At 39.2% G+C, this 26,137-nt stretch overlaps 1 protein-coding gene and 1 long non-coding RNA gene across 2 annotated transcripts in view; one reads left to right on the top strand and one right to left on the bottom strand.

Moving 5' to 3' along the window:
• Positions 1 to 14,754, top strand: part of ppp1r2 (protein phosphatase 1, regulatory (inhibitor) subunit 2) — a 111,059-nt gene extending 96,305 nt beyond the window's left edge. Inside the window, exons 5-6 of the mRNA XM_068042289.1 lie at positions 7,442 to 7,597; positions 11,211 to 14,754. Of these exons, the coding sequence (XP_067898390.1) occupies positions 7,442 to 7,597; positions 11,211 to 11,254 (200 nt within the window). The 3' untranslated portion in view covers positions 11,255 to 14,754. The remainder of the gene's footprint in view (positions 1 to 7,441; positions 7,598 to 11,210) is intronic.
• A 4,299-nt stretch (positions 14,755 to 19,053) lies between these two features.
• Positions 19,054 to 26,137, bottom strand: part of LOC137375316 (uncharacterized) — a 35,643-nt gene continuing 28,559 nt past the window's right edge. Inside the window, exons 2-3 of the long non-coding RNA XR_010975984.1 lie at positions 25,532 to 25,970; positions 19,054 to 19,107 (exon numbers count right to left, since the gene is read on the bottom strand). This is a non-coding gene — a long non-coding RNA (uncharacterized lncRNA). The remainder of the gene's footprint in view (positions 19,108 to 25,531; positions 25,971 to 26,137) is intronic.

Below are 26,137 nucleotides of genomic sequence, written 5' to 3'. Positions count from 1 at the left end.
TGGCCATTGGCTTGTGTCGATGCTGGCTGTCTAAGAGCTGTTCAGATGCGCAGAGAAATTTGAGATAATTATACTCCTGCAAATAAATGATTCTGCAGTATTGATCTTATATGGCACTGCTCCATATATAAAATCAGAAGGCAAATGATATAATTATATATGATCCATATTTAAAGTATAGTACCAGCATCTATTCTGTTATATGATCCATATTTAAAGTATAGTACCAGCATCTATTCTGTATTTTAAAATGGCACCAGCTAATTATGATATAATCACGGTTCACGCTTTGCTTGTCGGGAATTTTAAAATAAAATAGAGAAGTTATGGAAGAAATTACATGCTGCAAAATACTGGCTTCCCAATAGCATTTTGAGAATGTTTCCTTTCATTCAGTAGCTGATGATTGTGAAGAATAGACTTTTAAAGAATAATTTTGTTGTATCTGTCAACAGAATGGCATTTAATGAGCAAATGTGCTCTTGAGAGATTACCATTGTGTCTCTAAGCCTGTGGTCGCATGGAGAATGAAGACATCTGGTATAGTTTAATTTCTCTGTTGAAAGACACAGTTACTCTTGTAAACAGAGCTGCTAGTCTCAAAACACATTCCTGTTAAATTGGTCATATTGAATTTCCAATTTTTTAACTTGTTTATTATCATGTTCCCTTTTTCCAATATCATTTCCTCCTAAGGAGTAGATAAACTGCCTGTGAACTTGTGCAACTCAGTGACCCACCATCTTGCCTTTCCCCAGTAGTTTCGTGTGTACACTTCTCTAATATTTATGAGATTAAACATGAGCAATGAAATAGAAAGTAATTTTAATACTCATTCGATCGGCATGAAGAATTTTCCCATTCTTAAGTAACACACAGTCACTTTCTGAAGTCTACATTTGGCGCTGGATTGTTAGATAGGGAATCACAAGGGGATCCATATTACTCCACTAAAAGGTTAATGGTAACGTAGTGAAATGATGTGTAGTTGGCAGAGTAATACTGCAATAAACTGTAATGGTCACTGAAATTTTGAGTTGACTATTGTTGGAAATAGGATTTAGTATTTTAGTGTAATATGGGAGACAATGAAGAACTGGAGGATTTGTTAATGTTATAATATGCTATAGCAGCATAAAATTGAACCACCCTGCCCCCTGCCGCTATCATGTAACCAGCACTTATTCAAAAAGTGTCAGCTTTAAGTTGTTAGTATAAGTGTCAGTTCAGTAGGTTTAGAGAATATTGCTAGTTCATCTGACGCCACTTAGATTTTTCACCGTTCTAAACATACCTTTTGCACTAACATTGAACTCGTCACCTTGCTATTATCCATCTGCATGCTGGGCCTCGGCAACATCATCCAAAAACATGACACCAGGTTTCATGCTAACGGCACCCAACACCACCTTTCTTGGCCCCTCCACTGCCTCCGATTTGTCATGCTGCTTGTCCGACATCTAGTATTGAATGAGCAGAAATTTCTTACAATTAAAGATTGGGAAGACTGAAGCCATTGTCTCTGTCCACTAGTCACTGACTCCATCCCCCTATCCCTGGCCACTGTCTGAGGTTGAATCAGAGTGTTCACAACTCTGGCACCCTATTTGACCCTGAGGTGAGCTTCTGACCCCATCTCATTGTCATCACCAAGACAACCTCTGTAACATCGCCTGTCTTTGCCCCTGCCTCATCTCTTCTGCTGGATCCCTCATCCATGTGTTTATTACCTCGAGACTCGTCAATTCCAATGCTCTCCTGGCTGGCCTCCCGCCTTTGAACCTCTTTAAACTTGAGCTTATCCAAAACTCTGCTGCCCATATCCTGATGCGCTATAAGTCCTGTGCATCCATCACCTCAGTGCTCGCTGACCTAAATTGGCTCCAGGTTCAGCAACATCTCCAGTTTTAAAATTCTCATTCCTCTATGGCCTCGCCCCTCCCTATCTTGTAACCTTCTCTGGCTCTACAACCCTCCGAGTTCTTTGCACTCCTCCAGATATTCCCCTGATTTTAATCATTGCACCATTGGCAAAGGTGTCCTGAGCTGCCTAGGTGCTAACCTCTGCAGTTACCTCGCTAACCTTTCTAGCTCCTTACTCTCTTCCTTCAAGACATTCCTTAAAATCATCCACCTTGGCCAAACCGTGTGTCCTAATATCTCCTCGTTGTTCATTGTCAAATTTTGTTTGATGCTCCCGAATAGTCGGCTGCCACTTGAAGTCTGTTCAGCGAGGTTGATGAACAGTCTGTGATGGGTAGGCGTTCACCTCAGATTCCCATCCCCCTGCCAATCTAGTTTAAACCCTCCCCAACAGCACTAGCAAATCTCCCTGCAAGGATATTAGTCCCAGTCCTGCTAAGGTGCAACTCGTCCATCTTGTACAGGTCCCACCTGCTCCAGAACTGGTCCCAATGCCTCAGAAATCTGATGCCCTCCCTCCTACACCAGTTCTCCAGCCATGTGTTCAATCTCTCAATTTTCCTATTCCTATGCTCACTTGCATGTGGGATTTGGAGTAATCCTGAGATTACTGCTTTTGATGTCCTGCTTTTTAATCTCCTTCCTAGCTCCCTAAAATCTGCTTTCAGGACCTCATTCCCCCTTCCTACTTATGTTATTGGTGCTAATGTGGACCACGACCTCTGGCTGCTCACCTTCCCCGAGAGGAATGTCCTGTAGCCGTTCCGTGACATCCTTGACCCTGGCACCAGGGAAGCAACACACCATCCTGGAGTCTCGTCTACAGCTGCAGAAACGCCTGTCTATTCCCCTAACTAACGAATCCTCTATCACAACTGCTCTTACACGCTTCTTCTTCCTCCCCTCCTGTGCAGCTGAGCCGCCTGTTGCGCCATAAACGTGGCTCTGACTGCACTCCTCTGAGGAACCATCTCTCACCAGTATCCAAAATGGAAAACCGATTAGCAAGCGAGATCGTCCTGCACTACCTTACTGGTTCTCTTAGACTGCCTAGCAGTCACCCATTCCCTATCTGCATGCATGCTCCGAATCTGTGGTGTGACCACCTCCCTAAATGTGCTATTCATTTAGTTCTGTGTCTCGCGGATGCACCACAGTGACTCCAACCGCAGCTCCAGTTCCGAAACTGAGTTCAAGCTTCTACAGTCAGTGATACTTCCTGCAGATTTGTTTGCCTAGGACACGTGGTGCGTCCATGACTTCCTACATGCCACAGGCTGTACATTCCACTCGGCCAAGCTGCCCTGCCATACCTTAACTTTACAGACTATTTATAGTAGAATAGCTGACCAATTACTCACAACCAGCTCCTTCCACTGCACCGAAGCAGGAACCAAATGCTGGAGGTCGAAAAAAGGAGCACATCCTCCCCACTTCACTGAACCCGCCATTCACCAAACTAACATTTCCACATTAAGCTTGCAATCTGAACACCATTTGCTGGCTGCACCCAGGCCTCTGTATTTATACTTTTTAAAGCTGTAACTGCAGCAACCAGATTGGACTGGTCAGCTACTCTGTAGTAGAGCCTGTTAATCCCTGCTGAAGACTAGAAGAAACCTACTTTACTTTCTTAATCCTACTTTATCTAGAGGTAAATCCAAGTTACATGCTAACTGCAGACCAGATTTTTAGACACTTAAAATCCCCACTCACCAAACTTGTATCCCCACAGTTAGCTTGCAATCTGAACGCCATTTCACGAGCAAACAATCTAATACAACAGGCCAAAACACCAAGTACACAGGACACTTGTCATTTAAATGTAGAGGAAATGTTACCCACTGAGCAGCTCTTTTCGAAGACATTTCTCCACTTATGTTGCTACTGCATAGTAGCAGTGTGTAATGGCTAGCTTCACCTGTTGCTCAAATTTTTGAGATACCTAGCCTTTCCAAGGTAATTTGAAGTTGACTTGGCACTTTTCAGGTCTGAAAGTGACAGCCTTAGGCCCATTTGTGAGTATGCATGATCAACATCATGCAATGATCTGATCAGGATAGTCATTATCCTGCAGGATAGCTTTGATGCGCCCTATTTCAGCATCAAGCTTACACGTGAGCAAATGGCTCAAGCCCTGTTTACGAGACTACAAGATAAACAAAAGCTTGGGGAAACAATAGTTTCCTGGTGCATTCTCCATGGCAATGCCTTGACCAATCAGCACCATTTTCTCATGCAGTATAAATTGTTGCTTCCTTTGAAATTGGCATTCTTGCGTTTGTCCTGATGAGTGCAAGGCAAAAAGCTTTGACAGCATGTCTCTTTTCAGAAATTATCTGATATTTGTTACAACCGAGACGGGAGCAATGCACTGCCAATTCAGTCCCATTACTCCAAAAGTCGCAGCATATTATTAAAGTTTTCCCACCTAACTGGAAAACAGCCAAATTTAAACATTTTAGTACTCCCCCAGAATAAAAATAGACCAAACTAGGTATCTTTATATAACAAATTAACTATTTATTAATAAATTAAATCTTAAACACTATTAAGATAAATTTACGTCTAAAGACCTTATAACTTATTTATTCTAACTCCTCCATTTACACACATACATTCAAAAACTAACGGTCAACCAGTTTTAAAAATGGTGTTTTAAAAATTAGCTGTTTCTTAAGAATAAATAATTGGGTGGTAAGGCTTTGTGGGTTACGTGCCTGATGGGTGAGGTATCTTAGTGTAAAAAGAAAATAATCAGATGCCACTTGAAGTCTCCACGCGGATTTGATGAACAGTCTTTACTTGATAGACATTCAAAGCACTTTGGCATCACACAGTTCCTTCAACACGGAGTATAACGACTGGTCTGTTATTTCGATTTTTAAAAATTGGTCGATTTCAGTCGAAACTTTACTGCGAATTCCAGAAAACACAATCAGTCAAGAGAGTGTCAATCTTGAAGCAAAGACTCTTAGATTGGAAGTAAAGAAAAGGAATTTTGCTACCTCCAACAATACAAATGTTCTCTTCAAAAGGGTTTTTTTTTCCTGCTTGGGCAATTAACACAGCCTGTGGCTCATTGTAGAATTTCTGCTGAGAGAATTCTCTTCCTTCAAAGCAAGCATGCTTCGCTGGTGTCTCTCTAGTTCAAACTGGTTGAAGCTGGTTTTTACAGTCAAAAGTTACATCACCGCACGTCTCCTGCTGTTGCCTAGGGAACAGATGCAGCTGCTGGCACACTGCTGAGTCTGAAAGGCACAGTGCTTTTAAGCAGAATCTTAAAGGCACACTGTTTTAAATAGAGGAGAAAAACAGTTCCGTGAAAATATGTAGTAAATTAGTTTTAGTCGCTAAGTTACTTCGTGGTTTTTTTATTCCTCCCACTTCCCCCCCCCCCTCCTTTTTTTATTCCTCCCACTTCTTTTTCCCCCCCCCCCCCTTTTTTTTTTATCCTACTCCATTTGTACAGGTGAGAATTAAACACATCATACATAGTCACGTGCTGTTGTGGTCTCACCATTGCTATGTCTTCCAATTAATGGGGACGCTGCAAACGTTCATGTTTTTAAATATATATTTGTATTGTTTCCGACTGCCATTTGAACATTGTATAAATTTCTAATTCACTCTTGAACATATTCCATATGTGATTCTGTGTCCATGTTTACCGAGTCTTGAAAGAGCTCTGTACTAAGTTGTCATCTGTCCGTGTCCCTTTAAATGTCATGGTCATATCCTTTATAAATGATTTGCTTGTCAAGGCAAAGCAAGATGAATTATTTTTATCTTGACTTCTCAATAACTTGTTACAATTTTTATTTGTGCCTTTTAGTGGAATTTGTCATGTGTGCATTCTGATGCCTACCTCTGGGTTGTTCCATAGTAAATTCAATACTACGAATAAGCATGCAAAATGCTTTGAAGTCTTTAAACAAATTTCAGGGCTCCATATTTACCTGCAATTTGATTCAAACTATGTGATTCTGAAATGTCATTGTTTTTATTAAAATTACTAAAATATGCAAACTCATTATTTCTTTTTACACATAGGAATGTAGGAAATAAGAGTAGGTCATTTGGCCCCTTGAGCCTGCTCCTCCATTCAGCTAGATCATGGCTGATCATCTTCAATGCCATTTTCCCACACTATCCCCATATCCTTTAATATCTAGAAATCTATCGATTTCTGTCTCGGGGTAGAGAATTCCAAAGAGACACCACTCGTTGAATGAAGAAATTCCTCCTCATCTCCGTCCTAAATGACCTACCTCTTATTCTGAGACTGTGTCCCCTGGTTCTAGACCACCTCCCCCAACTCGGGAAATATCCTTCCTGCAGCTACCCTGTCAAGCTTCAATGAGATCACCTCTCATTCTTCTAAACTCTAGAGAATATAGGTCCAGTCTCCATAATCTCTCCTCATAGGGCAATCCCTCCATCCCAGGAATTAGTCTGGTGAACCTCCGTTCACTCCCTCTATGGCAATGTATCCTTCCTTGGGTAAGGAGTCAAAAAATGTACACAATACTCCAGGTGCGGTCCCACCAAGGCTCTATACAATTGCTTCTTCTTTACTCCTGTACTCAAATCCTCTTGCAATAAAGGCCAACATGTCATTTTCCTTCCTAATTAATGTTGCATCTGCATGTTAGCTTTCAGTGACTTATGAACAAGGACACCCAGGTCTCTTTTGACATCAACACTTCCCAATCTCTCACCATTTAATAAATACCCTGCATTTCTGTTTTTCCTCCCAAAGTGGATAACATTTTCCCACAATATATTGAATCTGCCATGTTCGTGCCCACTCACTTAGCTTGTGTAAATCCCCTTGAAGCCTCTTTGCACCCTCCTCACAACTCACATTCCCACGTAGTTTTATGTCCTCAGCAAACTTGCTGTGTATTTAGTAGCATTTTAATAATTTCAGATTTCAATCATTTAGTTTTTCCATTTTATTATAAAGTGTTATTAGTTGTGATAAAGTGAAATGTGAAAGTCTGTGGTAATTAGTATATATCTAGGACAAATGCAGAACCAAAGAATAAGTCCAAGTATCGCATAGATATCCTTAGTTTATAGAGAAATGCTGCTGTGAAGTTCCATTTTCATATTAAAGGATTGAAACTGTCCTGGCAATTGCAGTGCTTCTTTATCTAAATTTCTGCCAAATTTGTGATGCATTCAGTTGGAGAATTTATTTTTGTGTTTGGTGTAAAATCTTTAAGGATTGGTAATAAAACTAATAAGATTGCTTTTCTGTAGGCATGAACTTCATTTGATAAAAGTCCTTTTATGTTTGACCCCCTATTCTAGGTTTCATGATGCAACAGTCAATGGCTGAGGAGTCAGAAAGTGCCTTTTTAGTCTTTCTGTCATTGCTTTTAAGTTAACTGTTCTAGAGCAGGTCTGATGGATCCCTTTCTCTGGGGAAGGATAATCTTCATGATATTTGTCGAAAAAAATCATAGTTTCACAAGGTTACATAATTCTAAATCTTTTTTCACCTTTGAAGAAAACAAGAAGCAGTTTGAGATGAAGAGAAAAATGCATTACAATGAAGGCATGAATATCAAATTAGCAAGACAGTTAATCGCCAAGGAACTAGAAGATACTGAAGATGAAGATGACATGAAAGGAGCTCGAGATCTAGAAGAGGACTTGGAAGATGGTAACCAGTAAATCACTGCATTTTTATATGAAATACATTGTAATGGTTTTCGAACGAAAGTGATTTGGGACAAATCTGATTATACCTCGATTTGTAAAATTCACCATAATTTCACAGGTCAGAAACTGAAAGTTTACTCTCAACTCTTCAAAGCTTGAAATCTATGGCAAGTATAGGTTGTTGAAATTGTTGACTGATGTAAAGACATTACACTTCGACATTCCAAAAAAGCCTATCAATTTTTAAAGCATCATTGTTGTTTTTCAGCAACATTAAGCAGTTAAACTTTTACATTCACCTGTACGTACTTTACCTGCTCAGCAGTGTTCTTTATCAGGAGTGAAAAAAATGTAATTAAACCATGTTCAGGGTTGTCCTTAGATTTTGATAAATTAAGATGTAGCTCAACCCCGAGTTTCGAGCCTTGATTCAATATTGCATAATGGCTGAATCATTGCCGCCTCCTTCCACCACTCTGCATTATTGCTTACTCTAAGTTAGAAATATTGGCAAATATTGGACTACAATTCCTAGATTTGCCAATTCTGACATCAAGTTGTTGACGTACTAGAACTTCCTCTGCATGACATTGGCAAGGCTAAAACCATTATATTCTGGTACCATCGGAAACTACATACCCAAACCTCCCTGATGCTGTCCTTACTGGCTGCTTGCTTGAGCTCAGTCATAGGGGAGATTAACTTTACGAACATACGAATTAGGAGCAGGGGTAGGCCATTCGACTGAACTGAATGTCACCTCAACTCCACATTCCCACCTACCCCTGATAACCTTCCACCCCCTTGCTTATCAAGAATCTAGCTACCTCTGCCTTAAAAATATTCAAAGATTCTGCTTCCACTGCCTTTTGAGGAAGAGAATTCCAAAGACTCATGACCCACTGAGAGAAAACATTTCTCCTCATCTCTGTCTTAAATGGATGACCCCTTATTTTTAAACAGTGACCCCTAGTTTGAGATTCTCCCACAAGGGGAAACATCCTTTCCATATCCACTCTGTTGAGTCCCCTCAGGATCTTTTATGCTTCAATCAAGTTGCCTCTTGCTCTTCTAAATTCCAGCGGATACAGGCCTAGCCTGTCCAATCTTTCCTCATAAGACAGCCCACCCATTCCAGGTATTAGTCTAGTAAACCTTCTCTGTACTGCATCCAACACACTTACATCCTTCCTTAAATAAGGAGACCAGTACTGTACACAGTATTCCAGAAGTGGTCTCACCAATGCCCTGTATAGCTGAAGCATAACTTCCCTACTTTTGTATTCAATTCCCCTCGCGATAAACGATAACATTCTATTAGCTTTCCTAATTACGTGCTGTACCTGCTTACTAGCCTTTTGCGATTCATGCACTAGGCCACCCAGATCCTTCCTGCATCTCAGAGCTCTGCAATCTCTCACCATTTAGATAATATGCTTTTTTGTTCTTCCTGCCAAAGTGGACAGTTTCACACTTTCCCACATTATACACCATTTGCCAGGTCTTTGCCCACTCACTTAACCTATCTATATCCCTTTGTTGCCTCCTTATGTCCTCTTCACAAGTTTCTTTCCTACCTGTCTTTGTGTCATCAGCAAATTTAGCAACCATACCTTTGGTCCTTTCATCTAAGTCATTTATATAAATTGTAAAAAGTTGAGGCCCCAGCACAGAGCCGTGTGGCACACCACTCTTTACGTCGTACCAATCAGAAAACGACCCATTTATGCCTACTGTTTCCTGTTAGCAAACCAATCCTCTATCCATGCCAATATGTTACCCCCTACACCATGAGCTTTTATTTTCTGCAATAACCTTTGATGTGACACCTTATCAAATGCCTTCTGGAAATCTAAGGACAATACATCCACTGTTTCCCCTTTATTCACAGCACATGTAACTCCTTCAAAGAATTCCAGTAAATTGGTTAAACATGATTTCCCTTTCACAAAACCATGTTGACTCTGCTGATTAGCTTGAATTTTTCTAAATGCCCTGCTATAACATCTTTAATAATAGCTTCTAACATTTTCCCTAAGGCAGAAGTTAAGCTAACTGGCCTGTAGTTTCCTGCTTTCTGTGTCTCTCCCTTTTTGAATAAAGGAGTTACTGTTTTCCAATCTAAAGGAACCTTCCCCAAATCTAGGGAATTTTGGAAAATTAAAACGAACGCATCAACTATCTCACTAGCCACTTCTTTTAACACCCTAGGATGAAGTCCATCAGGACCCAGGGACTTGTCAGCCTGCAGCTCCAACAATTTGTTCAGTACCACTTCCCTGGTGATTGTAATTTTCTTGAGTTTCTCTCTACCTTCCATTTCCTGACTTACAGCTAATACTGGGATGTTATTGTATCCTCAATAGTGAAGACCGATGCAAAATATCTGTTCAATACATCTGCCATCTCATTATTTCCCTAGACTCACTTTTTTATAGGACCACGCTCACTTTGATAACTCTCTTTTTTAAATGTCTATAGACACTTTGTTTACTGTTTGGTCTTGGACCATAACCCCATATCCTACCCATCACCAAGACCACCTCTTTGTTTGACAATTCGTCACTTTTATCCTTTTTATCTTGCCATTGCTGCTGTAACCCCTATCATCTTTCTTACCTTCAGGCTCACCTCAAATGCAGCCCTCAGTTGAGGCTTCCAGGTAGTCCAACTTGTCTAAATCTCTGTCTGCATCCTATCTTTATGTTTTGCTTGACTTTTGGCACCAATCTTCATTGATTTCCTGTCCCCAGTGTATTGAATTGAAATGTCTTATACTCATTTACAATCTTACTCTAGCTTACTTCTGCAACTGCCTCCAGCCCTCTGTACCAGTGTATTCCTTCCCAACTGCTGACTGGCTTCCTGTCTATACTCCCTTCTACTCCTTCAGCTATCTTGGACCTACACTGCACCTTCATTCCTAAATCACACTGATCTAACTTTATCCCCACCTTCACCTTCTACTGCTGCTCAGTGTTCATTTAGCTTCTTTTAGTACCTTGGAATATATGATGTTAGTAATGATCTGGCGCAAGACCCAAAAGTGTATGTGAGTAAAAATAGTATGCTCTCAGTGGGAACATAGAGGAGCTTGGAAAAGGTTAATGAAATGATACACCTCTGCACTCTCTGACCAGGTCTTTTGTCTTTGCTTCATTGATATCAAGTACATAATTACAAATCGTTAACTATAAATGGTGTACAACATCTAAGTTAGTTGAAATGAGCTAAACGGATGACTTCCCAACTCATGGAATGCTAGCATTGCTGCTAGTTTGTCTACATTCACATTATCGTTATCCACTTGTCAGTCTCTTAGTCCAAATTGTGAAATCTAACTTTTTAAAAAACCTGATCTGTTAGCTGAAGTCAGTAAGGGATAGTTCTTAAATACACAGCCCCATAGAAATTACCAGCAATACATTTTTTTAAAATGACCAGTGTGTATAAACAAATTACATAGTTAGCTAATAGGGCAAAACAAGGTTTCTAAAATAAATTCTTAACTTAAATTTAAATCGTGAATTAGGGCAAATTGCTAAAACAGAAATATGCTTAATACTGTTTTTTAAAAATATTAATTTTCTGATTTTTGTTTTCTTTCCCACCAGATACAGATGAGGAACTTTCTGAAAACGAGGACCTTGATTCATAGAGCAAAGTCATTAAAAAAAAAAAATCTGGCACAAAAATGTCCCATTTGCCATCAATGGGTTTTAACTTACTGAAATGCTGAGGTGTTTCAATGACTTTCCAACTTGCATTCAGAAAAGTGTAGTTTCATCTGTGCACTGAATTTTGCAGTCTGTGTATTTCTACAGTAATGTAAATAAAATCCTCTTGAGAGGTGGGCAGGAGGTTCCTGTCTGCCTGTGTGTTTTCTTTTTGTGCTTACATCAAGATTGGATCACTGAAAGCACTTGTTTCCTGGAAACCGCAGTAGCATAGAATTCATTGACTAGTACATAGCACAGAGCATTCTCTTGCAGCTCTTAACACGTTGATCAGCTTGTGATACTTTCATACCTGTGTGCATGCTGCTTTGTTCACATTGATACACATATGCAGTTTATTTTTTGCAGGGTACTTTCTTTTCATGATGTTTCAGGTAACCAGTTTTAGTTCATATTTTTGAATTTGAGGAGTTTTTGATTTCTCTGGCTCTTGCTTTTGGAAAGTGCCCAAAATGAAAGACCTGATAGGTGTTTTGGTAACACTTAATGCAATCTTTTGTCCTTGAAATCATTTTAATGCTGCTGATGGTATAAGTGAACACAATTTGTACTTGTGTTGATGTTAACAAGTGTCAACTTAGATACTGTAGCCCTGTTTTTAAGGAATGCTTGAAAATCTAATCAAATACAAAGTGTCACCATTATCAAGAACTTAACCTGTATATTTGGGTAAAGGGGAAAAGTCCCAATAAAGTTGCATGAATCAGTATTTGGTGTAATATACAGCTTTACATAGGGCAATGAAAGGGATAATGTCCTTTCATATTTTTGATTTGTGGAAGTATTATTCCCAGCGAAGACGTTTGCGTATCTCAACAAATTTGGATTTGAGAGGCACATATCTATAGAGCCCATCACTATCAGGTTGAGAAGCAAGCCATTTCTATAATTCAAACGATTATATATTAATTCCATTGTCCAAAGCCTAGTTTTCTCCGGAATATTTTGTTTGTCGTCATAGATGGAACATATCATTGAAGTGAATTTATTTTATAGACATGCACGCTCCCTGAACATTAGTAAAGTCTCAATGTTTAACAAATAGCATTTGTCTTGCATCTAATTATTATATCTGTGTTTACTGTATCTTATTCCAGTCGTGACAGCATTGGCTTCTGTGGCCTTCACAGTACTGTGCTAACCTCAATATAAGAAAACAAAAACCGTTGTGTGAATGGAGAGATAAAATAAAAGGTGTACAGCCACTTTATTGTGTGGATACACTGAAGGTTTTGTTGTCTGGTTTACTTGAGAATGAAGGGACTATTATCCTTTTCCATACTGCACTTAATCTAGTTCAGTATACATGATTATAAAAAATATTTTTTTTAAAAAGTGAAGGAAACTACATTTCAATGTGTTAAAATTGCATAAAACAAATTTTATGTAAAACTTAATTGAGTTTAATCCGGGGTCAACAGTAATAAATAATTTGTTGCTAAAATGGTAGGGTTACTAAATTGAGAAGTGCATCTAACTTTGACTAATACTTAAATATAAATTCTCACATCAAAATTGGGTGCAAAAATGTCAACAGTGTCTAGGAAAAGTATTTGTTTGGTTTGTAAATTACTTTAAGGGGATATGATTCTGTTCAAATAGTTTACAAAATGCCCCAAATTTTATCCCCACGCTCATATTTTCCCATAGAGGAATAGTTCTGCCTTGTGGTGACTTATGGTTTCATTGTAAAAGTTTGCAGTATCATCAGAAATAACACCATTTGTACATAATTCCTTAACATGTATTTAGTTTTCACAAATTATTTTTGTAACAGACCATAAGCTTAAGATCCTTATGCAGATTTGATTTTGATAAGGCAGTGTAACAAGAAAAAAAGTGTGATTGACAGAATAAACTGTCGATGTATTTTGGTCTTGTATATTTTAATGCATTATTTACACTTTTTATATAAAATCTGCTTCACTGTTCCATTCAAAGAAATGATCATAGAAGTATCAAATATGTTGGGGTAGATTTTTAACTTTGGTCGAGAGTGTAAAATGAGTGATAGTGAACTGGCAGCGCATAAGTCAATGGAAATAAAAATTGGGAGAGATGTAAAACAGGCTGCCAATTCACTATCACCTGATTTATATTATGACATGCAGGCAAAATCTACCCTAACTTGTCTGAAAAGGGTACACATGTTGACATTTAAGATTGCAAAACTGTATATAGTGTGTCCTGTTACACATTTGGTTGTGTAATGGAGGCATATATATGATTTACATTTTAAAAGCTTTTGATCCTTCTCTTTAGCCTCTTTCTCTGTCTAAAGTGCATTGATTCCTGTTACATGTACACAAACAATTACTTATTTTGTATTTTTAAATGGCTGTATATTTGCAAAACATTCAAGACCATGGATCTTTATATTGTCAGCACAGTGGAATTTAGTATAGCCAATATCCTAGTATGAAATGGCCTTATGAAAACAAATCATTGGAACTAGAGTAAAAATGATTGAAGAAATGGGTTAAATGTTAAACCAAGAAAGTAAACTCTATATTACGTCACGAATGAAATACATTGCCCAAAATTGTTTTGGAATTTTTGTGGCAACCAAATAATGCAAATAGATTTCAAGCTTGGTGACATTGATTCTTGGGATTTATTGTTTTAAGAAGTAACTGATAGCTATTGCATAGGGAAATCATTTATGATGGCTTCTGAAATTTAATGATACACTTGCAACAAAAGAGGCAGTATTGCTGTGTAATTCTTCACAAGTACAACTTTTACAAATGTATTTGTGATTGAATTGAATGTATTGAAATAAAATTGCTGCTAATTTTACTAAATTCTTACCTTTCACTACTCAAACATGGTTGAGCATGCAACAATGGCCGATAAATTGTCGTCTTCACTAAGACAGTTTAAAATAAAATCAAATTTACATTTATACCAGACAGACTGTTGGCTATGACCTGGGTCACACTTAATTTTTCCATGCCTATAATGTGGCTTCTCTTTCAGCACTGGGGGAGAAAGATTGAAATGAATGCAAACAGAGAACCCTTTATTAAAAAAAAAAATTCATGATCATAATCATTGGCAAATTGAAGCTTGAGCTCAACATTCACATTTTCCAGCCCCCACGGGCAGCAGAATCTGATACCTTTTAATTGTTTTCTGTTTTGCCATTTGATTTAACCTCAAATTTGTTTTACTTGTAAATGGTCTATGTCAGGAATCTGCAACCTTTTATTTAAACCTAAAGACTCTTTTTTAAAAAAAAAAAGTTACCTAAAATAGAAGCTATTGGGAGACGCAAGATGAAAATTTGGCTATTCTGAACCAAATACTTGGCGAATTGCCAAATGTCTTTTGTGGTGTGCATAATTTGCATATATAATAAAATGGGTGTTGAATGTATGTATCAATAGAAAAACAATAAAATAGACCTAACTCTGCATTATCTCTGACTTTTTCAACTATAGTTTTGTCAGTAAAGTCATCTTTAAAACAAACTTTAACTTAAGATGTGTTGAATTAAGACCATTTTTTGGCTACTGATTCTCGTGAATCTTTTTAAAAAAAGTTTTTAATAGCACATTCAGAATAATTTATCATCTCAGCTATATTAGAAACAATAATGGTCACAACCAGAAAACCTGTTCCTTGAATCAAAGGCATTATCTATAACCATGGCGTAGCCATACCACTCGAATAGGTTTACTTAGAGAACGACGACTATTTTTGATAAAATAATTTGAAACTGTAAAGTGCAGCATAATGATTAGTCTTTTATCCCCACAATTAAAACACACCTCTTTCTTTGCTTGACTTAATTGTTTTTAGATTTTTTTTCATGTTAATGTGATCTAACTGGAAAAGGTTGAGACCTGCAAATGCGATGTTAAAGAGCTGCTTGGGGTTCTGGAACTGCAGGCCCCTGGTCGATGTCAACAACCTGCTCGCGTTAAGTCTAGTTATATGAAGCCATTTCTGCTTTTATTCCTGGGCTTTGGGCAACACTGGCAAGGCTATATATGTTAGTTGTCCCTATTTGCCCTGAAGGCATCAAGATTATGTAGGATTGAATCATGTAGAGTCATATAGAGATACAGCACTGAAACAGGCCCTTCGGCCCACCAAGTCTGTGCCAACCAACAACCACCCATTTATACTAATCCTACATTAATCCCATATTCCCTACCACATCCCCACCATTCTCTTACCACCTACCTACACTAGGGGCAATTTACAATGGCCAATTTATCTATCAACCTGCAAGTCTTTGGCTGTGGGAGGAAACCAGAGCACCCAGCAGAAACCCACGTGGTCACAGGGAGAACTTGCAAACTCCACACAGACAGTACACAGAACCGAACCCGGGTCACTGGAGCTGTGAGGCTGTGGTGCTAACCACTATGCCGCCCCAGTATAGGACAAACTATTTGGGGATGACGGGTTTCTTTCCCTTAATAATTTAACAGTAACAATCCAGAATTCACAGTAATTTTTGGTGTTGGCCTACACATCAGTTCATTGAATTCAACCTGCAATGTTGCAAATGGAATTCTTTGCTGCCTAGTTAGTTCATTACCATGACTGGGTTCTGTAATAGTGAGTTATTTCACTGGTTGGGGTTCTGTAATGATCCTGGAGACTGATGCCAGGTAATGACAGTGATGCTAATGTGTATCTCTTTCTCCCATTTGTGCTTGGAGTTTCAGTTGTGAGGCCAGGACTTTTTTTTTATAGTTATCACAAAACATTAGCAGTTTCAGATCCCTAATATGGTGCTGAAACACACCACTTTAAAATTATGGAAATAACACGAGAAAGGATCGCCATCTTCCAAGTTGTCTTTCACATTACACAACATCCTTGTTTAGTTCAATTTAGTTTTAGTTTAGAGATACAGCACTGAAACAGGCCCTTCGGCCCACCGAGTCTGTGCCGACCATCAACCACCCATTTATACTAATTCTACACTAATTCCATATTCCTACCACATCCCCACCTGTCCCTATATTTCCCTGCCATCTACCTATACTAGGGGCAATTTATAATGGCCAATTTACCTATCAACCTGCAAGTCTTTAGCATGTGGGAGGAAACCGAAACACCCGGAGAAAACCCACGCAGAACTTGCAAACTCCACACAGGCAGTACCCAGAATTGAACCCAGGTCGCTGGAGCTGTGAGGCTGCGGTGCTAACCGCTGTGCTGCTTAGACATAATGATGTTCCTTTATCTTTGCTATATCCAAATCCTGATATTCCCTCCTTTGCATTATCACCAGGAGGAATGTCGCAGTTCAGGGGGAAAAAAAATCACACTGCCACCTTCACTGAAAAGCTACGATGGGCAATAAATACAGCCGTGCTCCTGGTGCGCATATCCTGAGAACAAATGTTTTTAAAAGGCCATTCAAGCACCACATTTGTGCTGGCTGTTTGATCTTTCCACATCCCTGTCATTTCCTTTGCTTCAAACATTTATACTTGCATTACAAGTTGAATTTTTTCCTGCCTCAACACTTTCCATGGCAAAGCATTCCATACTCTTAGTAGCCCTGAATAAAGAACTTTTCCCAAGCCTTAGCTTGGTAATTTTAAATTGATAACCCCTCAATCAAAAGAAACTATTTCTCAATTCACCTAATCTTTCACAATTTTAAAGTCCTCAAATCTGGTGAATATATTATGATGGAGTCTTCATGTGCAGACTGTTCTATACAACTTGTGTTTTTTTTTCTGAATCAATCATTCACTGGAAATGAAGCTGAAAGCTATAGAGTGTTCTAGGAAAATGAGGCTGGTCTGAACCAGTTTGAAGCGCACAGTCTTATGAACAGAGACATGTAACTGAAGCTCAGGTTCCAGTTTAGAACTCCAGTGGATGGAAGCAAAAATAGCCAGTTGTTGGTTAAAGAGTGTTGCTGTGTACAAATTTATCTAAATATTTCCTTGTACTCTGTGCCACTATTTATTGAACCTAGAATGCTATTGCACTTTTTATGGTTTTATCTCTACCTGCATTTTCATTTTCAAGCAGTTTCTTTATTTGCATCCCCAGGGTCTCCGTTCCTAAACATTCTTTGGCATTTTTCCTTTGAGTGTGTACTTTGATTTTTTTGATTTCCTCCCTAAATGCATGAGCTTGCATTTCACATTAAATTGCATCTATCACCTATCTTCCCAATCTGCAAATGTCTGTATTCCTTTTACAGCCCCTGCCCCACTCCCTTGCTGTTTTCAAACCCCTTACTTTGTATTACTAGTAGTTTTCGGTAGCGTATGTGAAAAGGGAACCAAAAACTGCTGACAGAGGAAAGGGAAAGCGAAGTCAAGAGAAAGGTGTGAAATTAAAGTATGTTTGCTTTGACAGTCTCCATTATAAATGACAGAAATTTTTAACTGAAATTCCTACCTCTAAAATGGGAATTGAATTATATCTGCATGTTGGCTCAATCAACTTTTGGTCTCTGTCCTTGCTTTATCTGATGAGCACATTGGTCTTCAGTCCTTGTGTGACATCATGGGAGGTCAGTTAGTATTTTTTTTAAAACTTTGGTGCACATGTCCTGTCCATAAACATTATTACTATTTACCACGAATTTGAGTCAAACTTTTTATTTCAACATTTAGCATAGGAAATTGTATGTAAACATTGTAATAAGAAAACCCTATTTAAAGTTTTAAATGTTTTCGAACCCTATCATCAGACATATACCACCTGGTGACACTGGAGTTACTTCAGGTGTCCCTTCGAGTTCTTTCATTATCTTGCCAGGTAAGTTTTAGGGCTGGATTTTCCTGAGACAAACTCTGTAATGCCAACCCCACTTCTCATAAATCTTTAAAAGCAAGGGGTTTGGTATATAAATCATGAATTTGCTATTCAAACTTAAACCATAGAAGGGGAAAAAACCCAAAAAGACATACAGAATTGTCAAAAAGGAAAACATATTTTTGTAATATCCTGTTAAATATTATATGGCAGAGGAACTAATGACCTCATTTGCCCCCTCGGGGGAAAAAAAGACCATAGTGATATGTGAATCTGGGCAATACTTACCAAATTAAAATGCTTACAAAGAAATATTAACAAATCCTGGGTTCAGTGATCCAGTGGAGATTGCAATGAGCTGGAAGAAGTCAACAGAACTGGAAAGCCTGCTGAATGCAAAATGGTTATTTGCACAACTGGCTTCTCTAGTATGGGCTGGCTCTTAGTCCAATGAAATATTAGGTAGTTGTTTGGCAGTATAGAACTTGAGAATTTCTGAAAATAGGGACATGATGTTGAAGCTTTTCGTCTTGCGTTTATCAGGACAATACGTAAAAATTAACCAATGCAAGTGAACACCTCTACCAAGCGGAGCTCGCTTGCCAACCAATCAGCACTCTTTTGTCATGCAGTATAAGTTGTTATTTTCCCTTACATTGGTTATTCTTGCATATTGCCCTGATGAGTGCAAGATGAAAAGCTTCAATGACATGTCTCTATTTTCAGCAATTCTCAAAATATTAGGTGTTACACCTGACTCAATAATATTGGAAATGCGCACACACAAGGAGCCTTAGAAATTTGAGAGTTGGCAAACCTGCAAGTGATTCATTTTTGGGCAGTATGAGCAGTGCTGCAAGAAGTGTAGTCATTGTTGTAGGGAATGCATATAGCCTGCTCACCACATTTTAACCTCCAAAAAATGTGATTACTTTGTCTATGATTTGCATATCTCCCCACGTGTCTGTTCTCTCACCTGCTTTTCTGGCTTTGACTACTCCTCACTCTGGATCCGTCGATCAGTACAACTCTGCAGGATGATGACAACATAGATTGATAAAAGGTATGTTCCTGTTTCTCTATTGATTTGTTGGTGTGCCCTGTCCTACTCCAATATTATCTTGATTTCTCACAAAGTATTTTGATTTAGTGCTGCCTGCTATTCTACAAATTTGTTAATTTTCTGGTGCCTGCTACTTTTATTGATGTGTTGCTCTCCACTGCACTTAATTTCTTAATGCTTTTTAACCCCCCCCCCCCCAAATTGTTTTGAATACTTTGTACATCATGTACATACTACTCAATTTAGCTATTTTTTTCCTTTTTATAGACCTGTAGAAGCTCCTACTATTTGTTTTTATATTTCTTGCTAGTTTACTCTCATATCCTAATTTCTCCCCCTTTTTTTGTTATCCTTTGCTGGTTTCTAAAATTTTCCCAATCTTTTGACCTGCCACTACTCGTCGTAGCATTGTATGCTTTATCTTTCAATTTGATACCATCCTTAATTTCCTTAGTTAGCCATGGATCATTCATCCTTTTCGAAGTCTTTCTTTCTCAATGGAATATATATTTGTGAGTTACGAAATATCTCCATCAATGTCTGCCTCTGCTAATCTACTGTCTTACCTTTTAGTCTATTTTTCTAGTCTACTTTAGCCAACTCTCTCCATACCTTTGTAATTGCCTTTATTTAAGTTTAAGACACTAGGTTCAAACCAAGTTTCTTCCCTCAAACTGAATGTGAAATTCTTCATATTATGACCCTTCTTCCCAAGAGGATCCTAGTAGAGATCATTAATTAATCCTGTCATTACACATTACCAGATCTGAAATAGCCTTTTCCTTGGTTGCTTCCACAATGTCTTGTTCTAAGAAACTGTCCTGAATACACTCTATGAACTTGCCCTCAAGCATACCTTTACCAATTTGATTTGTCCAACCGATATGAAGATTAAAATTGCCCACAATTATTGCAGTACCTTTCTTACAAGCCCCCATTATTCCTTGATTTATACTCTATCCAACAGTGTTTGGGGGCCGATAAACTATTTCCACCCATGATTTCTTTCCTTTGCTATTTCTTATCTCCACCCAAACTGATTATACATCTTGATCTTTGGAACCAAGATAATTTCTCACTACTGTACTGATCTCCTCCTTTATTAACAGAGTACCCCACCTCCTTTTCCTTTCTTATCCTTCCAAAATGCCAAATACCCTTGAATATTCAGTTCCCGACCTTGGTCATCTCACAACCATGTCTCTGTAATGGCTATCAGACCATATCCATTTATTTCTATTTGTGCCATCAATTCATCTATGTTTTGAATACTGTGTGCATTCAGATAAAGAGCTTTTAATTCAGTCTTTTTACCATTTTTCCCAATCTGACCCTATTTACTGATGCACTCTTATATTTGTATGCTCTGTCCCTTCCTGTCACACTCTGGTTATCATTACCCATATTGCTACCCTGCATTACTGCCTGTCTTTTCTCTTTAACATTCTAAATTTCCCCTCACCTGAACCTTCCGTCCCACTATTTAGTTTAAAGCCCTCGCTAGAGCCCTGGGTATTTGATTCACTAGTACACTAATCCCAGCGTGATTCAAGTGAAGCCTGTCCCAATGGAACAGCTCCCTCTTTTCCCAATACTGGTGCCTGTGTCCAATGCATTGAAACTCATTTCTCCCACATCAATCTTTGAGCTACGCATTCAACTCTCTGATCTTATTTACCCCATGCCAATTTGCTTGTGGCTCAGATTATTAGGAGTTTCCTTTTAATGAACGGAACCTTAATCACATTGAAGAGGGATGGGCAAATAAACAGTTTTGTGCAGATGAAATGAACCCATTAGGAGAGGAACACAGTAAACACTGCAACAAAAGAACACATTTCTTTCTACCAAAACTTGACCCAAATATTATCAGGCTTACAACAGTTACTGCACTAAGTCCTTTTCATTTGAACCTAAATTCCTGTTTTTGATACAGCAAATGATAGTTATAATTCATTGACTGTCTTTGCTTTGAACCTTTCCAGCATTGGATTTTAATCAGTGTTCCTTTAACATCTGTAATACCGAGAGATGTCTGAGCATGTTCTGATGTAGCAGGAGGCAAAAAGGGGATAACGGAAATGTTACGTAGATAAAGGCAGGTTCAAAGAGATGGGGTTTGAAAGCATAGCAAAGCAGAGTGTTATGACCGGGTGAGGAAGGGGTCTCAGGCTCCCCTCCTGCCCCTTTCCTGGTTAGGCTGTAACAGGGTTTATCTTTTAAAAGTGTTTTTAGCTTACCACCTTAGTGAGTCTTTGCTCACTGCTCTCTAATTGTAATTGCAAATGAACCAATCAGGCAGGTTTTCTTAGGTTTAAACAAGAAAGGCGCAAGTTTATTTGCCTGATCACTCTTAATCCGTTAAAATTACTAAAATATGCGATGCAACCATGCTAGCATGCATACGAGATAAACACACACACACACAAGTAGATACAGAGCGAAAGAAAGAATTGGGGTTGGTGGTTGAAGTAGGGTTGACAATAAATGGAATTCAGTTACTGTCTTTTTTTTGATGTAAAGCCCTTGGTTGAAATTGAGGTCTTGGAGTTCTTGCTGGGGCCCAGTGCACAATTTCAAACTTGATTCTCTGGTTACCAGAAGGTCGAAGAGAGGTTTCGGTTGTCTTCTTGATGGTCACCTATAAAGTTCTGTAGTCTTGAGGCTTATGCTGCCACATGGCTTTCCTGGGACTTTGCTGGAGAGAGAGAGACAGACCTTCCTCCTTGGTTTTCAACTTGCTGTCTGTTTCTTTTCTGTGTGGCACATTCAGAAAAGCCCCCAGTCTGGCCAGAAGGTAAGTTATGTGACCATCTTTGTTTGAAATAGCATCCTCTGTGAAGGTTGTTGGATTTCAAAGCTCTCTAGTCACACTCAGTGGCAGGCGGGCGGAGAGAGTGTTCTGGTTCTTACACAGACAAAGAATGTTGATTATCATGATTGCCCAGACCAATCTTGTTAATTGAATGAGTGAGCACTCCCATTGTCTCTCTATTCAATTGTCTCTCAGAATGCATATGTGCAACAATGTTTTCAGCTGGTTAGCTCTTTTTTTTTAAACAAGTTGTCTGCAATGCCAGTAAAAAAGAAAGTTTCAGTAGTGTCCCATATGACGAAATTAATATGTTTCCATTTGGCAGGTGTGATTTTCGTCATGAGGGATATGGCATGGGTGCGGGGTAGAGTTCCAGAGGGCAGAACGTGGATGCTAAAAGAAAAGGCAATGATGTAGGAAGGAGTAGGTTTAAAGAAGTGTGTCATTGTAGTAATGATTAGGAAAGTATTGCTGAAATTAAGCCTTGAAATAATCAAGCATATGTTAGAAATTAATCAGCATAGGAGAAAGGTTGGGGCAGGAACAAATTATACTATTGAGGTGGAGTAAAAGCAGTCTTAACAGTAGAATGAATATGGAGAAGAAAGCTCAACTCACTATTGAACAGTCAGCAAAAGTTCTGCACTGCAGACTTGGCCAGAGGTGGCAGCTGGAAATATTGGTGGAATGGAGGCTAAGAGCATGTAGGTTCTGGCAAAAGCTGAACAGGATAGCTTTGATTTTGGCAACATAAAGCTGATTCACTATGATGCATTCTAGTGTGAGGAAATTTAATGGCCAACTATAAAATCTGTTTTCATTATACCACACCACCACCTGTGTGGTTCTGATAGAAGTGCTTAAAATTATAAAATGATGGGTCAGGATGAATAGAAGCAGAGATATTCCAGGATTTAAGGGATCAGGCACAGGGAACCGTTGACTAAATGCGAGAGATTTCAAACTGAGTTCAGGGGAAATTTCTTTAGAAAAAGAGTTGTGAAACAGAGATTCACTTCCTTGGTTTGTGGTTGAGGCAGAAACTCTGTCATGATTCATAATTAGATTGGATAGGTGGATGTAGGGGGTGGGGGTGGGTAAATGTTTGACTGCTTAATTGCATGGAGAGTAAATGTTGTGCCCTGTTTGTTTCTCCTGGCTGGCCTCCTGTCTTCCATCCTTGGTAAATTTGAGCTTATTTAAAACAGTGCTGCCCATATCCAAACTTGCAATAAGTCATGTTCACCCATTGTCCCTGTGCTTACTAACCTACATTGACTGCTGGTTCAGCAACAGTTGACTTAAAAAAAAAAAATCCTCATCCTTATGTTCAAGTCCCTTCATGGCCTTGCTCCTTGCTATTTCTGTAATCACTTCTGGTGCTACAAACTTTCAAGATATCTGTGGTCTTCCAAATCTAGCTCCTTGTGCATCCTCAATTTCCTTTGCTCCTCCATTGGCAGATGTGTTTTCAGCTACCTCGGCCTCAAGCTCTGGATTTCCTTCCTTGAACCACTCTGCCTATCTACCTCTCCCTCCTCCTTTAAGATGCCTCTTAAAACCTACTCCTTCTGACCAAACGTTTGGTCACCTGCCCTCATCTCATGTTGCTTATGTCAAATTTTGTCCGATAATGTCCCTGTGGGGCAGTACCTTGGGACATTTTACCATGTTAAAGGCACTATATAAATTGTTGTAACTGTACTTCTATGTATGTATGTTTAGAAGATAGCTAAGAGAATGGAAAAGCTAATTTCAGAATAATACTTTAATATTGAAAGTAGGACAAGGGGATATAGATTTAAACCAGTAAATTTAACTGACGGCAAGAAATTCTTCTTTACAAAAAGACTGATCAATGTGTGGTTTACAGTTCTAAGAGTAGTGGAGATGAAACCCGAGAATTTTTAAAGAAGCAATTGGATGGTGTAATGGGATGTTAGTGTTCCACAGGGATCAGTGCTGGGACCTTTGTTGTTTGAAGTATATATAAATGATTTGGAGGAAAATGTAGCTGGTCTGATTAGTAAGTTTGCAGATGACACAAAGGTTGGTGGAGTTGCGGATAGTAATGAGGATTGTCAAGAGGATACAGCAGGATATAGATCGGTCGGAGATTTGGGCAGAGAAATGGCAGATGGAGTTTAATCCGGACAAATGTGAGGTAATGCATTTTGGAAGATCTAATACAGGTGGGAAGTATACAGTAAATGGCAGAACCCTTAGGAGTATTGACAGGCAGCGAGATCTGGGCATACAGGTCCACAGATCACTGAAAGTGGCAACGCAGGTGGATAAGGTATACGGTCAAGAAGGCATACGGCATGCTTGCCTTCATCAGTTGGGGCATAGAGTATAAAAATTGGCAAGTCATGCTGCAGCTGTACAGAACCTTAGCTAGGCCACACTTGGAATATTGTGTGCAATTCTGGTCGCCACACTCCCAGAAGGATGTGGAGGCTTTGGAGAGGATACAGAAGAGGTTTACCAGGATGTTGCCTGGTCTGGAGGGTAATAGCCATGAGGAGAGGTTGGATAATTCGGATTGTTTTCACTGGAATGACGGAGGTGGAGGGGCGACATGATTGAGGTTTACAAAGTTATGAGTGGCATGGACAGAGTGGATAGTCAAGCTTTTTCCCCAGGGTGGAGGAGTCAGTTACTGGGGGGCATAGGTTTAAGGTGCGAGGGGCAAAGTTTAGAGGGGATGTGCGAGGCAAGTTCTTTACACAGAGGATGGTGAGTGCCTGGAACATGCTGCCGGGGGAGGTGGTGGAAGCAGGTACGATAGCGACGTTTAAGAGGCATCTTGACAAATACATGAATAGGATGGGAATAGAGGGATATGGTCCCCAGAAGTGCAGAAGGTTTTAGTTTAGACAGGCATCAAGATCGGCGCAGGCTTGGAGGGCCGAATGGCCGAATGGCCTCTTCCTGTGCTGTACTGTTCTTTGTTCAGGTGGGTTGGGGAAGAATGTGATTTTGGTTCTTTCTACATGGCTGAACGAAGATGGTCAAATTACCTTGTTTATCTGTAACTTTCCGGTGAACTGGGATAGGCAATCCTACAGCAGCTGCATAGTATTGTGCAAGAAGCATATGTTTGAAATAATGCAGGCATTGCAAGACTAATATAACCCTGCCTGTGCAATGACTATTTGACCATAAGAAATCAGTAAAGTGGAAAGCTACCCTTTTTACTACAATGCTTATTTCTCCATGTCTTTTTGCTTCTGCAAACTATTTGTAATTCTGAGTGTTGTACAGTCACATGGAGCCACTCGAAAGCAAGGTAAGCCTCGAGGTTTGTTTTAAATATCATTTTATCATCTGCACTGCTGGGTAAAGGGGACAACAGCAACAAGTAACATTAAATCTGTTGGCCGTGTTTGGATTTTGTGTCCGTAACTGCAATTAAATTTTTATTTTCCACATTTAAGTAATTCGTTCAGTTCAGTGCAGCCAAGTGTCTCACTTAGTATTTTTAAAAAAGTGTCCAGAATTTTCTTGGGCAGATGACCAAACCTGTGTAGAGGCATTTCATGCACATTATGACCTTAATAAGTTCGTTCCTACCTTACTCTCAATTCTGTCCTCCTTCGGGAACTTTGTAGAAATATTTGTGGAAAATAACGGAGGAGCAATTTCATTTGATCTTTGACACTTTTGAACACTTTGTGCCTTTTTAACCTAATAATTCACAAATCACGAAAGCGAAAAAACGGCCTAGTGTCCTTGTTATATACGTGTGTATCAAACAAATAAAGCAAAAGCAATTGGAGCCTGTTAAAAATGTTTTAAGGTGATATAAAAACAGACACATCTTATACTTGAGTTCCAGTAGATGGCGGCATGGTCTCTTTTGACTTAATATTGCTCATTTCATGATTCTGTTGTAGGACTTTTTTTTGTAAGTATTTTGTTGGTTTGGTACAGATTTCACTGTGAAGAGATGGTGTTTTGTATTCCTCGTTGATACATCCGTCGCCCCCGTTTGAATTTCGAAACGTTAATCCTTTATAAAAGATAATTCGGAATTAAACCTGGACTCCAGCCATAACCTGAATTGAAGCGGGACCCCGGCCGCCCGCGATCCCACTTTCACTGGGCATCTGAACTTCATCGGCCACAGGTTCCGCCTCCCAGCCGCTGTCGTCCAGCCCATTGGTCGCCTGGCGTGAG

Source organism: Heterodontus francisci, chromosome 11 (genome assembly GCF_036365525.1).
Source record: "Heterodontus francisci isolate sHetFra1 chromosome 11, sHetFra1.hap1, whole genome shotgun sequence".
NCBI classification, from domain to species: domain Eukaryota; kingdom Metazoa; phylum Chordata; class Chondrichthyes; order Heterodontiformes; family Heterodontidae; genus Heterodontus; species Heterodontus francisci.
Note: the sequence above shows the minus strand (reverse complement) of the source record. Positions and strands in the feature narration are given on the sequence as shown.